The 13,376-nt window shown below is 41.0% G+C and overlaps 1 protein-coding gene across 1 annotated transcript in view; it reads left to right on the top strand.

The window, feature by feature from the left end:
• The first annotated feature begins 715 nt into the window (after positions 1–715).
• The window catches only part of LOC113961110 (colorectal mutant cancer protein), a 64,392-nt gene continuing 51,731 nt past the window's right edge, over positions 716–13,376 (top strand). Inside the window, exons 1-2 of the mRNA XM_027671169.1 lie at positions 716–854; positions 6,328–6,464. Coding sequence (XP_027526970.1) covers positions 730–854; positions 6,328–6,464 — 262 coding nt within the window. The 5' untranslated portion in view covers positions 716–729. The remainder of the gene's footprint in view (positions 855–6,327; positions 6,465–13,376) is intronic.

Here is a 13,376-nt window from a genome sequence, read left to right as displayed (position 1 = left end):
GCATAACTTCAGTCAGCATGCACTGCTGGTTTGTAGTTGCAGTAGACTGTAATTGTTTGCTGTAATTGAAATAGAGTGCTTGATGGTCAGAAGAGTAAGCCAAAGAGGCTAGATTTAAAATTCTATGGGAAAGAAGGATGATTTTGTGATAAGTATAAAAAACAAGCAGCCTTTTAATTGTTCTAATTATAAACATTTTATTGTAGAATAATAACATAATAAAAATATGCTATATTATCTTTAAAGTTTAATTAAAACCAAATACTTATACTAGAGAAGAACCCATAACCTCAAAGTGTAATTAATTTTCTTTTCTACATTTCCCACATAATGATGTGGGTTTTGCCATAGGAATTGTTCTAATTCAGAGCACGTTGGGAAGATCCTTGAAGAGTCACAATGTACCTTGAATCTCTTGGATTCAAAGGTCAATATTTGTAGCTATTTTGAGTTGCAAATGGTGTTTTTTATTCAAGCAGGAGGGGCAACTTATGCCCTTTAAAAAAAACCAATAAAAGTACACAGCATATTCTGTCAGTTTCTAAAATCTTGTAATTACATGCCTTTGTGTATCTGTCAATATTTTGTCTCTCTCGTTTTTGCTTGCTAAGGACGAGTAAGAAAACCATAATGCTGTGCACTTTTGCCTTGTATCTGATCTCCATGCAGTTATTCATAACACCCTTTCTGCTCCTGGTTTCTCTGCTTTAGTGTGAGCAATCCCACCTGATGAGAGAGCATGAAGATGTGCAGGAGCAAACAATGCTGCGCTACGAGGAACGAATCACAGAGCTGCACAGTATCATTGCTGAACTGAACAAGAAAATTGATCGACTACAGGGAACAACAATAAGGTACAGCAACTTCCTGGAAATCCTGGGCCAATGCAAGACAAGTGCAAAACATGGTGTGAATTATACTCTAAATATAATTTGATGACAACTTGAAGGTAGTTAGGCTTGTTGTGACTGGTGCTGAATAGCTGCCCATAATTAAGGTGTGTGTTCTGCAGAGTATCATCCCAAGACCTAGAAGTGCTGCATTCTCTCTGGCAAAATAACACTTTGCTAACCTAACAAGCACTGCAAGAAACTGCACTGTGCCATGTAAATACTCCTTTAGCATAATGTCCCGGGGAACCACGTAAGAGACAGCAAGGGTGTATAAAGGAAGATGAAGCCACCCAACCTGAAGCTCTGCTTTTAACTTTGTTTTGTGGCCTCCTGTAGATCATCTAAGTGAAATCATTTGTGGTGAGCATTATGGCTGAAATAGATTTCAGTAGGTTATTCACGTGCTTGTACTGGTATTTTTGACAAAACACAATGGTACAAATCACATTGTTGCCTGTCTTTGGAGCAGCAAGGCTTGGGGTAATACACTGGGTCATTACATGTTACTGTGTTAAAATAAACTGTGTATTAGACTACATGGAAACATTGTTCTCTCTTGTTTTTACCCATTATTCTCAATGTAGAGAATTTGGACTAGAATGCGGAAGGAGCTTCTTATAGTTTAGCTAGTGAGTATGCAACTAAACAACTAGAATCTATGGATTTCCTAGAGGATAGGAATTAGATTTCAAATTAGATTTGATGGTTTTGTGGGTAACATTGGCATGATGCTCTAGCCATGTAGCAAATTTTCAGTTTTCTTTACCTATTAGCTGCAATTTTTGGTAATGTGCTTTATTTGTCCTTCCTTTTAAATGTTTCTTCTAGCACAAGGCAATGTTGTTACGACTACTCACTTAACCTTTCATGAAAATATTTATATACTGAAACAAGAAGGTTTGGTGTACCATAAATAAGAGGAAGTATCAACACACACACACATATATATAGCACTTCAAAAGCAGTGGTAGAATCACATTATGTTCATTTTATTTAAGAAGATACTCTTGCCTATGATATGATCATAACTAGTGATGATCATGGTGAGATTTTTCAGGTATTTTCTATACTGGTAGTACTTCTCTGAAGAAAAATCCCTCTGACTCCCTTATGCATTCATGCTTGATACCTCTGCAGACAAATTTTCCATTTGTCTTGTTTCAAGTTGCCTTTCTTTTCAACATGATACTGTCCATACTGCCCTCCTCTCTGGTAAAACTCTACCAATTGAATAGATGAAAAGCAAAATCTGAGAAGCATGAGACCTGCATTGATTTTTTTTTCCTTGAATGACAGATGAACTCTATGACATTTAAGAAGAATATTACAAAGAATTCATAAAAATGGTTTGTTTGGGATCCCTGTGCCAAAGTAAATGCCAAGTGGTGTTCAATTACAAAATATTGGAATCAGGTGGATGCTCTGAATGTTTAACCACATCCATAAATGAATCAGCTGTGGCATCCACAGGGAAGTGAGGTGTAAGAACCAAGCCTGATGGGAAGCACATGTTGCTTCTCATGAAAATTGCAGTTTTTCTGCCCCTTTGGCGGGGGGCTAGGCCTTTAAAGGCATCAGAAAATACTGCTGCAACACCACTGTCCTGCTCCTCCAGTTTGATTCAATCATACGAGAGCTGTAACTGATTTGATATTAAGGCTAAAAAGTGAGTTGGTGATACTCATGTGCAAGTAGACCAGCCTGATGTTGCCAAGGTTCTCTGTCCTTTGACAAGATGTATGTCACTCCTGTTTTCTCTCGAAATGTATACAACTTAGAAGACAGCAAAACCTATCAAATGGATCTTCCCAATTATAGAGTCATATTGTAAATACTTGGACATAAAGGATACACCGAGTAACTCTGAAGCAGAGAGAGGATTTATAAATTATACAGTGTGTACTAAAATGGACTTATGTCTACATTAAAGATGAATATTTATGACTTCAGAAATTTTTTGTGTTGCCTTAGATTCATTCAAACATGATTTTTTTTCTTAATCCTATCTTTGGCTGTCAAAATCATCTGTAACTTCAGCATATGACTGTTTTTCTTAGATATCAAATAGAGGTTTGGGAAAAGGAAAAGGAGAGAGATCTAACTGCTTTTAGTTCTAAACCAGTGGCTGTTTGGGTACATTTCTGCAACTCTAAAAATAGACTATAACAATGCAGACAGAAATATACTCTGTTCAACATTGGAGCCTGCTAAGAATTATTTGAAAGAATTGTCAAGAAGAAGAAGCCTGTAACCTATTACTGGAAAGCCACTGGTTTAGATTTACAGCTTTTAATCTGAAATATGTTTAGAAAGTAGGTTGTGTTGGAGTTAATGAAGAAGAAGGAGAGAGAATAGACAACAGCATCAAATGAGATAATACACGGCACTTACTGTCACATTTACATAGTGACCTGCAGGTCTAATTGTAGCTTCTAAATACGTGCTAGGTAGAAGCTAGCACACTTTGGATTCAATTCAAATGGCAGTGTGGATGTGATATTGTTGGCTTCAGCATACAATGCCCACCTCTACCTGCCCTCAGTGATTAATTCCCATGTTGTCTCAAGTGAACTAGTTCAGAGGGACCTCGCCTGTCTATACACAGGGTGCAGTGAATCTCTGAGTTGCTGTGCACATGCACCTGTAGTATTTTCTATCTGAGGGTCTTAGAGAGAAATAAAATATATTTTTTTAAATATATATTTTTATATATATGTAGATATATAAAAAAATATATATTTTTAAAATTATATTTATTTAAATAAAGTGTGTGTTGAAAAACTGCTGGCACCTAAAGTGTGAAGCAATTTGGAGCTGTGAAGAAAACGTGAACCTTGTCAGCATTGTGGAAGTACTCATCTTTGGTGTGAAAGGATGCTGAAAAGTGTGCATTTTGCTCCTATTTGAACACATTTTCCTCAGTGTCTGTGCAGCACTTGTGATCCTTGGGTGCACCTGAACATGAAGAAAGCAATTAGTGCAGAAGTACCTGAAAACCACACTGTTTTTTCTCCAACATTGATCACTCTGTGTCTAGAATGACTTGATCTGGTCTTAATTGCCTCCAACTCACCATGACATTCCAGCAAGTGGAAACTATCAGAGCCCGTAGCAGAACAAGCAGAACCTGCTTACCTGCTTTCTCTATCCAGGCTGTCCATGATGGCAGCAATGAGAAAGTTGTAATGCTTCCACCTCCTGGAGTCAATTGCCAAGTACCTTGCATCTGCAGTGCCTCTGGAGTCCCCTTCTCTTTTGGGGAAAGATGAAAAGCAGTATCTTTTGTTGCTGTCAGCATCAGTTTCAAAGGCAGAATTTATATTTGTGATGTATCGCTGCCCTTGAATTCCCCCTTGTTTTTACCCTCAGTCTGTTCCCACTGGGATTGGTGGTGGAGTGATTGATTGACGTAGCTGTCACTTTACCAGAAATGGATTTCTGATCTTTCTGGTCAGATCCTAGAAGCATTAGTTCACTTAGAAAATGAGTTCTCACCTGAGTCATCAGAAGGGTGTGAGTTCTGCCACGTGACATACTTTTCAACTGCTCCAAGATACTGAGGGTACTTAAACCAAAAAACAAGAACTAGCTAGCTACATGAAGCTGTGTTGTGTTTTAAACAGAAAATTTATGCAAGAAAAGCCCAATAAGAGTGGTGAGAAATTACTATAGCATGTGCCATTGTTTTAGGGTCAGTAGAGCCATTTGTCCAATTAAGGTTTTAAAATGTAGGACTAATTGTTTCAGAAATTAAAAAATAAATTACCTTCAGATGAAAAATTACAACTGTTTGAGTGCTTGGTAATTGTTTTTGTCCAAAGCTAATTACTACTGGCTTGTTTTGTGGCTAATAATAAACTAATTCATGGATGGAACATTAACTCACTCTTATGTGTCTTCATTTCACTATTTTAATTCCTGCTATTCATGATTGAGTTCTCACACTGTCTGAAACAAATATTGCATGATAACTCAAAGACCTTTCTTTGATCTAAGTCTCTGTTAACTGGCTGACCTGCATTTTGTTTAATAGTGGTCACTAAGTGCTTCAGATAAAGTCACACTTTCTTTGCACTAAAACAAATGTAAGGGGTAGAAGAGCATAGTAGTTCCTGTAGAAAATACATCTCAGTACTTTGGGAAACCCTGCTTGGCAAGCAAACTGAAATTTCCTTTTTTGAGTTTTTGAGACGAGTTCATAAGTTGTCACCTCTGCAACTCTGAGAGCAGGCTTCACTTCTGTTATTGATCCCTGTGTGCAGGGGCCATCTTCTCTGCTATTTTGCCTGAAAAATGCAGACACAAGTCCAGGCTGAATCCTACAAGAAACACTCATCACCATACGCACAGTGTATGTGGCATACGCACAGCAAACCTAACATTACAGATACCCCTCTCAGATGCAGATCCCCAGACAGGTCTTTGCTATTTCTAACTGTTTCCAAATGCAGACAGTTTCATTCTCCCACCTTTCTGCTAATCTGCTGCAAAATTAATCTCTTCATGTAATTCAATGTGAAACAGAATGATAGCTGTTTTTCTACTTTCAGAGGGGCTCTGCACCTGGATAAACTGATGTTTTCCTTATGTTTAAAAGAGATACTTTAATGTAAAAACAGTCACTATGAAAGTAAAAAAAAATTCAGAGTCAAATCAGTAAGAAAAAATGTTTACAAATGTCCTCAGGAAAAGCTGTTATTCATTTACTTATCTTCTCCCCCAGTGCTTTGAACTCTTTGTGTGGAGACAGAAGGGAAAAGCCTTAATTTTTTAAGCTCATTAGCTTTAGCTAAAGTATTCTCTGTCCTCAATTATTTTAGTTGAACCAGCTTGACAAATAAGTTAAAACCTAGGTAACTGAGGCTTTTTGTTTTCCACTAACTCCAGCAGTTCGGTGCAATACTCACTTATCTGTTCTCTCTTTTGGGAAGAGAAAATGAGAAACCTACCTGTCTTTAAGAGCATTTTGATACACATATGCAGGTATATGCATGTGCGTGCTTGCTTTGCACACGAGCTGATGACATCCTTGAACTGAGAAAGAGACCAAAACCAGTTATTTCTAATCCACTTTGGAATCAAAGCTACTTGTGCTGATCTGTGTGAATTGTCAGTTGGGGAGCTGCTGCAGAGCAGTGTATGTCCTTGCACACATCCTTGCTAGCACTCAGGTCCACCCATTGTTTCCTTCTACAGTGGTCTGGAGTAATAATGAACTTGGAAATAAAGAAATGGAAACCAGGCACTGGCTGCTGCAAGTGGGTGTTATGGGCATTGCACAGTTACTTTGCAGTGAAGGGTATAAAGTCTTCTCTACTGACTGAACAAAACTTCTGTGGATTGTACCCTGTGGCTCAGCTGACAGATCTGAAATAAGTGTCACAGGAGATATTTCCTCAGAGGATTTTATTTCTGCCTTTGCTCTGTCTCCCAGGGAGGAGGATGAGTACTCAGAGCTGCGGTCGGAGCTCAGCCAGAGCCAGCAGGAGGTTAACGAGGACTCGCGCAGCGCAGACCAGAATTCCATTTCGGTACCAGAGAATCAGTCCACCATGGTCACTGCAGATATGGGTGAGTTGTGATTCTTGGTGTAGACATGATGCCTTCTCACAGCAGAGAGGTAACATATAGCCTTTGAAATGCAGATCCAAACGTTTGATGAGGAACTAAATTAATCTGAGATGTGCTAATCACAACTAATGCTGAACTTCTACACGACTTATATGTGACGTAACCTCTGTGCCTTGTTGATAGAATCATTAAGTTTGGAAAAGACCTCTAAAATCATCAAGTCCAATCTTCAACCAAGCACCACCACCATATTCACCATTAAATCATGTCCTCGAGTGCCATATCCACACAGTTTTTGAACACTTCCAGGGATGGTAATTCCACAGCTTCCCTAGGCAGTCTTTTCCCTCTCCGTGAAAAGGTTTTTCCTAATATCTAATGTAAACGTGCCCTGGTCCAGCTTGAGGCCATTTCCTCTCATCCTATCACTTGTTACTCGGGAAAAGAGACCACCCCCATCTCTTCTCAGGGAGTTTTAGGGAGTGAGCCTCCTTTTCTCCAGGGAAAACCACCTCAGCTGCTCCTCATCAGACTTGTGCTCCAGACCCTTCCCCAGCTCTGTTGTCTTTCCAGCACCTCAATGTCCTTCTTGTAGTGAGGGGCCCAGAATGGGACACAGGATTTGAGGTGTGGCCTCACCAGTGCCCAGTACACTTGCCTAGTCCTGCTGGCCACTGGCTGTGTAGGATAGCTATGGAGTTTAAAATGGAATATTGTTCATGAGAGCTCATGAATTTTGGGAAAGAAGAAAGGGGTGAAAGATATTCACATACCTTACATGTGCCTGTAAAGTAGTCTTAACTTTAGAAAAGAATTGCTGACAGATTAAAAGTTAGGGGGGAAAGCATGGGTAATGGAACTCTTTTAACGCCTAATTATAGAGGATGTCCACACTTTTTGAAAACTGAGGGTCTTTTTAAAGCATGGATAGGCATAGCTTGCCAAAATGGATTTAGACAAGGAGGCATCTGACACAAGCCATTCAAACAAAGTGGACCTCCAGACAATCTGCAACTCATTTTTTTCTGGTTAAGAACTAAGAAGGCAAGTGCCTTTCCTTCAGAATTTCATCTATTTTGTCATTCAAGCACAGTTACTGATTAATTGGAGAACCTCCACATAAGAAATAATTTCTCCATACATTTTGCGGTGTAGGCATGAGCAGATCCTATACCTTCAGCATGATGTTTTAAGTGTTTGGGCACAATTGATGAGACCCATAGCTGTAGACTAGCAGAAATCTGGTGTGATCCTCACTATTCAGGACTCTGTTCAGAATATTATTTCTACTCACCATACCATATTGTTTATAAATGTAAGACCAGCCACTGTGTTTCAATGTCTTTATTGAAACACTGATAGAACAGTATGTTCTGTAACAGTATCTATGTAATTGTGAGATGTCTGACCGACAGAATTCAAAGTATTAACAAAATATTGGATGGAGTCAAGATATTTTAGTAGAAGTTTTTATATTCTTAAAAACTTAATTTTTTTACCTTCAAAAGTTACGTTCCTACTTGAACAGATTGTGATATGAGGACTTTTTTTTTTTCCCTTTAATTTGATGGGATTTAAGGTCGATGGATTGTAACCATCATCTGCTACCAAAAATGTCATGGTTTAAGAGCCCCAAAAATCCAATTCCCTAGTTCTAGCCCCCTCCCACATCTCAGCCCAATGTGAGATGGGTTTTCCAGACACCACACAAGACTCAAATTGGGGGGAAGGGAATATATTACGAAACTGTACAAAATAAATAGCATAATACATCATATACAATCTTAACTAACTCTGCCATGACATGCAGTATTTACAAATAATCAAATCTCTTCTACCTTCCAAATAAAAGTCCAGGAGGGAAGAAGGAGAAAGATCCTTTCCACTTATGAGCAGCAAGTCTCTCTAGGGCAGCAGTGTCTCGTTCTCTTTTCCAATGTAGCAGCTGCAGCTGGATCTTTGCCAATACACACGAGGGGATATCCAAGCCCCTTGGCCCTCCGTCCCAAAACGAGGGTCTTCTCTTCTGTGGGCTGTGTTCACCGGGACAAAGGTCACTTCACCACGTCATACCACGAAGCGCAGGGGTCTTCGTGACAGTCCCTATCTTTGGGGATTCAAGCCCCTTGCAGAGCTTCTGGCTCTGACTCAAGCTGGCTGCTAGCTTCTTTGTAGCTGCAGTGAGGGGGGACCCAAGGTCACCCCCTCCACACACACATTTCATCCTGGCTGAGCTCTCAGGACAATTGAGCTTCTTAGCTCCTCTTTCTGCAGTGCTGCTGTACTTCAAGACCCCTTTCAAGTGGGGGTCCACCACCTCCTCTCTCTCTCTCTCTAAGAGGGGTCTCCAGGGAGTTTGGGGAGTTTTGGTTGTTCAGTTCTTACCCAAACTCTCTCTCTGTAGTGGCTTAGTCCTGCTCTCTGCTGCTCTCTCATCCTTCAGACAACTCTGTATCTTCCCTCTACTCGGCTGCATGTCGGCTTCTGCTGCTTCTCCCTTATCTCTTCTGGCTCTCTGCCACTGCTTCTCCGTTCACTGCTGCTCTGCTGCTGCTCCGTCTGTCCACTCATGGGGAAGAAAACTCCTTCAGCTTTCTAACTACAGGTACTTAGCCCAGTTTAACACTGTTCCAAGTTCCTGCAGTCCCCAGCTGGGGCTGGGGGGGAGGCAGAGCCCCCAAGGGGCTCCTGCCCCTACCTCGTGGCTCACAACATGACTTCTTCTTCTTCTCCAACAATTACAACCTCTTTCTTTTCCGGTCTGCTTGTGATATGTTTATATTTTGCAGGAGCACTGATTGGGTCAAACCCCAAGGGTCACCACCCCCTTGAGGGTTACCACTTTTATAACTCTAGGGAGGAAAAACTGTTTCCCACCACCACAACACTCCACCCCCCGCTCCTGTGAAATATAAACATTATCACACTTAGACCGGAAGAGAAGAGTTGTAGTTGTGGTAGTTGGAGAGGTGGCCATGTTGTGAGAGCCACAAGGAAGCAGGGGCAGGAGCCCCTTGGGGGCTCTGGCCCCTCCCCAGCCCCTTGGCTGGGAGCTGCAGGAACTTGGAACAGTGTTAAACTGGGCCGAGTTCTGTAGCTGAGAGCTGGAGGAGTTTTCTCCACCGTGGACAGCAGAAGCGGCAGCAGCAGAAGCAGCAGCGTATGGAGGGCAGAGAGCCAAGAGATAAGAAGAAGCTGCAGAGGCGGCATGCAGCCGAGGGAAGACACAGAGTTGTCTGAAGAGAAAGAGAGCAGCAGCAGAGAGAGAACTAAGCCACTACAGAGAGAGAGTTTTTGGGGTAAGTACTCAACCAAAACTCCCCCAAACTCCTTTGACACCCCTCCTAGGAGGAGGGAAATGGACTCCTGCTTGAGAAGAGTCTCGGAGTGCTACAGCACTGCAGAAAGAGGAGCTAAGAAGCTCATTTGTCCTGAGAGCTCAGCCAGGACGGAATGTGTGTGGGGGGGTGACCTTGGGCCTCCCCTCGCTGCGGCTACAAAGAAGCTAGCAGCCAGCTTGAGTCAGAGCCAGAAGCTCTGCAAGGGGCTGGAATCCCCTGAAGATAAGGACCGTCGCGAAGACCCCTGTGCTTCGTGATATGACCGTGGTGACGTGACCTGTGTCCTGGTGAACACAGCCCACGGAAGACCCTCATTTTGGAGACGGAGGGCCGAGGGGCTTGGATATCCCCTCGTGTGTACTGGCATAGATCCAGTTACCGATGCTGCATGGAAAAGAGAGAGAAACTGCTGCCTTAGAGGGACTGCTGCTCTGAGAGAGGAAAGGATCTTCCTTCTTCCTTTCTGGACTTTTATTTGGAAGGTAGAAGTGATTTGATCCACTGTAAATACTGTATGTCATGGTAGAGTTAGTTAAGATTATATGTGATGTATTATACTATTTATTTTGTTGTACAGTATTGTAATATATATCCTTCCCCCCAATTTGAGTCTCATGTGGTGTCTGGAAAACCCATCTTACACTGGGTTGAGATGTGGGAGGGGGGCTAGAACTAGGGAATTGGATTTTGGGGATCTCGCACCATGACATTTTTGACCAAAAAAGTGAAACTAATCCGCTTTTTAACATGTATTTTGGTATCAAGGCTTTGATTTTTTTTCTTCATGGAATGGAACTGGACCAGGATTTGTGTACATTAACAGCAAGTTGTCTGTTTAAGTTTCGACTAACAGCGGGAAACAAGGCAATAAAATTATAGTGTAGAAGCCTAGAAGATAAGGGGGCTGATGTGGATGTCTCAAAACACGGATGGCCAGATAGATGTGGAGCCAGCCAAGGATTATTGATAATAACAGCCAAGGATTGTTGATAATAACACACTATGAGAAGAACAGATGTGGCTGGAGAAGGGGCATGTATGGAGGAATGAGCAGCACTTTTCTGGGAAAAATGTTCTTGATCAGCTCCTGTAGAGATAAGTACAACACAGTACACATCAAGTGCAGAAATGAGGATGAGAATTGAGCATGGACTGTAGGGAGGGATCAAGACCATCCAAAGCCCCAAAGCCTCCGACCCATTTCCAGAAAGGTCTGAAAGGACCGGCTGACCATGCTAACTGATTTGCACAGAAAGCGAGAAACTGATCTCCAGAGCAGGGAAAACTTATCTATAAACAGGTATCCCCACAAAGCTCAGGTGTGCTTGCTCTGCGTGTGCACTCCAGCACCCCGAACACCCCAGCTGGATCATGCTAGAGCCAGGACTGGTCATCTTTTTCTCTCTTTTTTCTCTTTCTCTCTCCACCTGTTTAATTCATCTTTCTCTTTCCCTCTTCCCTTTCATGCTACCCTGTCATCCAAAACCCACTGCTGTGTGCTTATGTAGTAGGACAGGGACTAGCAAACCAATTTCCATGCCAAGTGTATAATCTACTAATAAAATTTTATGAGATTTTGTGGACTTTTGTCATTCCGTTGACCACAAGCATCTACAAATCTGGGGTGCTCCCTTCCCCTTAAGGGTGGGACATAACATATAGCAATAGACAAAATAAGAATCCCAGCTGTAGGGATTCTTGCATTTCTTCCATATTTTCCTTATATACATAGACTGTCTTTTTTGGGGGTCTGTTTCCATATTCTTGAGAAAATAAATTATGCGCACACACACACACACATATAGATACACAAATAAGTATATTTTTTATCCTTCTAGATATAGGTGTATAGAGATAAAATAATCATGATATAATAACCATGTGCGTGACTTGCTTACTGCCCTAATGGAGTGAGCATCAGTGACTTAGTAAAGCCTCATGACACGCTAATGCATGTGGATATGCTGCTCTATTGCTACAGGCAATAAAACACCTAGAGCTAGAACTATGAATGCTCTCCAGTATATCTTGCAGATCTTGTGATTCGGTTTCTGTCAGAAATGGGATTCTCACATGACAAACCATTATTTTATAGGGAAAATGTTATTGTAGTAACAAAACCCAGCACACAAGATCTTCTGAAGGTTGCTTAAATGTGCAAAATGTTTGTTATAGAAGATGCTATGAAAACAAGTAAAGTCAAGCAAACAAAACAGGTTTTTACAAGTGAGCATCCTACTTGCTATATGCTGCTTGTAAGTGAGTGCTGTTATCATTTATAAAGGGCTTTTTGGTATTATCATAAAAGATGGGTGGCTGCTAGACGGAAACCAGTGAATATGACTTGCGATAAAGTTTTGTGTGTTGCCCCTTCACATTTTTCATGCAGTGCCGTGACATCACTCTAAACTCTTCGTGTTGTTCAGCAATAGATTTGTGTTTCATAGCGTCATAGAATCATAGAACTTGCTGAGTTAGGGACCCCTCGGGATTATCGAGTCCAACTTCTGGCCCTGCACAGGACCATCCCGAAGAGTAACACCATGCTTCTTTAATCTCCTGTGAGAACCACAGCTATGAGGCTACCATGGAATTCTGACCATCATAAAGCACTTGCAGCAGTAATACAGAAATAATGCTCTCCAGCAAGAGTGCATGCCACTGTTTTTAGTAGGATATAGGAGCTGTGGGTACACTACCATCTCATAATGCACCACTTGTGTGCTGTGCTGTGGGTAGCTATTGCAAATTCTTACCTAGAAAGCCAGAAATACTAAATAGCACATCTGAGGAGACATCACAAAGGTGAATTCTACTACATGTAGGAACTACCACTGTCTGTCACTAGAGGAGAGCCTAAGAAAAACGAAAATAATTCATGAAGTGAGCCAGTAAGGTACAGAGACCCACTTGTTTTCACATAAATGGAGGATGCTATGACAGTGCGCAAGGCACTAGAAGAGGTTAGCCTAACATCAGGAGAGGAAGTGATAATCTGCTGCATTTTATAATTAAAATAGCATTGTGGTATAAGCTGCTAATATGGTTGTAGTATGGAAAATAACAAAAAATAATCTGTGGTGTTATGATCTCTGAATATTCTTCTGCAGTTGCAAAAGAAGGAATAGCTACTAAAATAAAACATAGATTCATAGGGATCATTTCTGTAAACACCAGGGTTTTTTTAAGTCAGGCAGTATCTAAGTACAACCACAAAAGTTCCTCTAAAAAGCATCAAGTCATAACATCAATGAATGTAACAGACAGAAAAAACAGTTGAATTTACAGAGAGAAACCTATGAGGGTAATAAAATCAGGATAATTGGCTTTGAATGGTCGAAAGAACAACATAAAGAATTGTCTTACGATATGAGCATGTGATGTCTTAAAATGTTCTTCAGACAAGAGGGGTTTTTGAAGAAAGAATGAGCACTTTAGATAAGCAGAGGGACTGTTTTGTTAGATTGGAGGTAACTCATTATTTAATTTGGTGTGGTTATGGTATTTAAGCCTATCAGTTGGTGAGGAAAAAGTGGCAGAGTGCGAGGACATTCCTTGAACAATATCAGTC

The sequence above is a fragment of the Neopelma chrysocephalum genome, unplaced genomic scaffold (assembly GCF_003984885.1).
Source record: "Neopelma chrysocephalum unplaced genomic scaffold, ASM398488v2 Primary Assembly neopelma1_97034, whole genome shotgun sequence".
NCBI classification, from domain to species: Eukaryota; Metazoa; Chordata; class Aves; order Passeriformes; family Pipridae; genus Neopelma; species Neopelma chrysocephalum.
Note: the sequence above shows the minus strand (reverse complement) of the source record. Positions and strands in the feature narration are given on the sequence as shown.